The 4,245-nt window shown below is 38.0% G+C and overlaps 1 protein-coding gene across 1 annotated transcript in view; it reads right to left on the reverse strand.

The window, feature by feature from the left end:
• The window catches only part of LOC107750297 (FYN-binding protein), a 14,455-nt gene that overhangs the window by 7,052 nt on the left and 3,158 nt on the right, over positions 1–4,245 (reverse strand). The window contains exons 2-3 of the mRNA XM_016565615.1: positions 1,705–2,257; positions 1,617–1,618 (exon numbers count right to left, since the gene is read on the reverse strand). Of these exons, the coding sequence (XP_016421101.1) occupies positions 1,617–1,618; positions 1,705–2,236 (534 nt within the window). The 5' untranslated portion in view covers positions 2,237–2,257. The remainder of the gene's footprint in view (positions 1–1,616; positions 1,619–1,704; positions 2,258–4,245) is intronic.

The raw sequence follows: 4,245 nt of genomic DNA on the forward strand, positions 1-4,245 counted from the left end.
TTTTTGGCTATTGCTACAAATATACCCCAGCGACTTAAGACTGGTTTTGTGGTCCAGGGTCACATATGTGTATGTATTTTAATGACTATTAAGTGCAATTCCCTTCCAAATTGTCATTTTGCAATATAATGATTTAAAAAAAAATCAGCATAAACTTATTTATATCATCATAAATAAAAGCCAGTAAAACAAGTACCACTATGATCATGAAGGAAAATGATATACAAATAAATAAATAAAAATATGTCAAAAAATAATGTCATAATCCTAAAATAAATCTTCTACTTATGTGAAATATAATATCAATTTTGAGGAGAAATGTGTCTCCAGATGTGTTCTTGACAGGTTTTGTGAGATAAATAATATAATGAAATAAAATAATTTTTCTTGAGTTCCTTTGATTCTTTTGTCGTCTTTTCTTCTTTCTGTTCTTTGTTTTCCTCTGGCCTGTGTAGAGGAGAGTGTTCCATTAGCAGAATTTTAAGTGAGTTTTCCTTGTTTTTCTATTTTGTTTTCTTCATTAATCATATTAAAATTTGAGCCCAATTGATATGCAGCCTTTGCTAAATACTAACCAACTACATTTTCTGAAGAAAACGTGAGCAGCATTTGCCTGTGCAAAATGTGCTAGTATGATGCTAGGGTACTGCTTCACAAGTTTGTTGAAAATTACTTAAAGTAAATACTTTGGTTCAGGGGAAATACCTTTTGGATGTTTAGACCAGAATACAATTGGCCCAGAAAGTTTTTGGACACACTTTATGAATGCCATTAGGTAACAACACATCAAACCACCAGAACCAGAGAAAATGTGCTTCATTACTGTGAAAATAACGTTATAATGCAAAAATGGTTCTACTATAGGATTCATTTTCATTATGCAATATATAATTTATGTTTTTTTTTACTTCTATTTTTTATTATTATTATTATTATTGTTTCATCATTCTAAAATAATTTTAAACTTCTCTCTTTTCTTAAAATAAATGACATTTGTTTTAATATTTAGTTATTTAATGCAATATTTCAACATTTTAAGTGATTTAAACTACCGTTTAAAAGTTTAGGGCCAGTAAGATTTTATTTTTTATCAAATTAATATTTTTATTTGCATTAAATTGATAAAAAAATTCAGTAAAGCCTTTTATAATTTTACAAAAGATTTATATTTCAAGTAAGTGCTGTTGAACTTTTTATTCATCAAAGAATCCTGAAAAAACATATCACAGTTTCCACAAAAATATTAAGCAGCACACGTTTCAACATTGATAATAATAAGAAATGTTTCTTGAAGAGCAAATCAGTATATTAGAATGATTTCTGAAGGATCATGTGACACTGAAGACTGGAGTAATGATGCTGAAAATTCAGCTTTGATCACAGAAATAAATTACATTTTAAAATTAATTCAAATAGAAAACCGTTATTATAAATTGTAATATTTCACAATGTTACTGTTTTTACTGTATTTTTGACCAAATAAATGCAGCCCTGGTGAGCATTAGAGACTTCTTTCAAAAACACTAAAAATAAATCTTTCTGACCCCAATTTTTTTAACAGTAATGTGTCCAAAATCTTACTGGTATTGTGGGTGTAAATTCACATTATTTCAGACATCTAAAAAGAATGAACTGAATCTTTCTCTGAATAAAAACACATCAGTTTATCTTAAATGAGCTTCATCATTGAGGTCCGTATCTTACCGTTCCCTCTGAACTTGCTGAGGTTAACATGTGGAGGTCTCTGTGGTTTGGCAGGACATTTTCCTAAAGCAAACACACTGGGAAGAGACTTCTTTTTCGGCACTGACAAATCACCAGTAGCGGTTCCCGGTGCTGCAGAGATCTTTTCATGGAGAACAGGTTTCTGCATAATAGGCAGTTTGGCAGGAATCTGGAATCCGGCTCCAGTGGGGGCTTGTGTAAAAGCGTTCTCCTGTTTTCCTCTATTGGGCAGCTTCACTCCTACAGCATCACTTCTCGAGTCACCATTGGTCTTGTTGTTAGAAACTGGAGGATTGAATCTAGCCTCCATAGAGTTAACCATGAAGTTGGGTTTGACCATGAGTGGTTTAGGCCTGGAGCCTGCGTCTTTATTCATGTCCACAGGTTTAAGTTTCGCCAGCTTGGGGATCAACACTGGATTCTGGTCATGATTCCCGGCGCTGCTGAATTGATTGTTCGGAGCAGGTTGGGAAAACAAACTTTCGCCAGCCAGTGAGTTAAAGTGAGACATCAGGGATTGTACATTAGAGGCCTAAAAATGTACAACATAAAAAAAAACATTGGCAACACTTTACAATAAGGTCTCATTTGTTAACATTAGTTAATGCATGAATTAACTGAGCAATATATTTTTACAGCATCTATTAAAGGGCACATATTATGCAAAATCCACTTTTACATGGTGTTTGGACATAAATGTGTGTTGGCAGTGTGTGAACACAACCAACCTAGAATGATAAAATCCACCCACCCTTTATTTTTTAATTCCTATTAAACCAAACCAGTTTCATTAGGCATGCCGTTTTGATTCTCTTAGCATTGTGACGTCCATAGACTGTATAAAAACATGGACATAGTGTCCGTGACGTCACCCGTAGGTTTCCGAAGAGTGTTTTTGAAGCCTTACTGAAGTGGCCACGCCCTTAATTATGCTGAACTTTAAGGCTTAATATAATTTAAACTGATGAATTATAAAAAAATTCACCCCCCTCACAGTTGTCATGAAGGGAAAAATTAGCTATATAGACCAAAACCACTTTTTGTACCAGGCTGTAAACATATTTTTTTCTGCTGTAAAGTTGGGCATTTTAACATGGGGAGTCTATAGGACTGACTCCCTTTTGGAGCCAGCCTCTAGCGGCCAGTCGATGAATTGCAGTTTTAGTCACTTCCGTGTTGTTTTCACGAGAGAGACCGGAAGGTTGCCGCTTGGTGACGTCACAATGTTTAGGCCCCGCCCACAGCCGCTGACTGACAGTCCTGCATTACCGTAGTTTCCGCCCTCAGCGAGTTGTGTTTGGTTGTACACTGTCCTCCATTTTCTCCGCGCTCGAGAAGCTGTAATGTCAACGTCTAGTAAGCAATTCCGGTGTTCTGTGTTTGGCTGCAAGACTGAACATAAGAGTCTTCATTTTCTCCCAACATCTGAGCCACTGAGGACTCAGTGGATTACTTTTGTTTTTGAAGGTAATGCGCCTCAAAATCTACCTAAATACGTAACGTTATATGTCTGCGCAAATCATTTCACTCCAGACTGCACTGTGAATGTCGTTATAGTGCTTAGCTAACGTTTTAACCGTATTTGTGTGTGTGTATGTTATTGAAGTATTTGAATTGATCAGCGTCATGCTGGTAAGATTAGTTAGCGCGGCGCTGTTAGTTCGGTGGCACTAGCAAACACATCCTCCCTGCGCTGTCGAGTCGGTCGCACGGCAGCGAGCTCTTTAACATCGCGCTGTTTTGTCCCACTTTCAGTGTGTTTGGCTTCCCATATGTACGGCTGAACACCGGTTCTCTCGCTCTCAGTGTGTGTTCACACTTGTCATGTTTGGTTCGATTAAAACAAACCCTGGTGCGATTGATCTGTTAGTGCGGTTCATTGGGTGTATTCACACCTGTCTTGTTTGGTTCGAAAGGGCAGTGTGAAAGCGAACCACACAAAACAAAAAAAATCAACATTGTATTTGGTCCGGACCAAAGCAAGTGAACTAGCGGACTTTCCTGGTGTGAATACAGTGTGGACACTGCCATCCGAAACCTGGTGCGCACCAGCGGACCGAGACCGCTAAAAAGATGGGTCTCGGTCCGCTTCCAGACGAACTCTGGTGCGGTTCAAATGAAATATGAACGCAACACGGACCAAATACTTATAAACAAACCAAAAACAGGAAGTAATGACAATGCGACGCAATGCGACATGATTTGACGACGCAGAACGAGCGGTGTATCCCAAACAAAATGAGCAGAGGGCAAACGTGGAGCAACGAGGAGGTAAAGTGCCTTTTATGAGCTCTTCGTGAGTTCGCAGGTAGTGAAAATAAAATCATAAGTACACGCAGCAATGAGCGCGCTTAGTCCAGCAGACGGCATTAGGTGTGTTCGACTTAAAGCGGCGCTGAGCAGACCGATCAGTGAATGGGTGCTTTGATGTCAAACACTGATCGCTCTGCGCAGTGCAGCTTTAAGTCGAACACACCTTTTGATTTGGGTGTTCGGTGAGTTCCGTCGCGAAATATACGT

The sequence above is a fragment of the Sinocyclocheilus rhinocerous genome, unplaced genomic scaffold, assembly GCF_001515625.1.
Source record: "Sinocyclocheilus rhinocerous isolate Xijiao unplaced genomic scaffold, SAMN03320098_v1.1 scaffold181, whole genome shotgun sequence".
NCBI lineage: Eukaryota > Metazoa > Chordata > Actinopteri > Cypriniformes > Cyprinidae > Sinocyclocheilus > Sinocyclocheilus rhinocerous.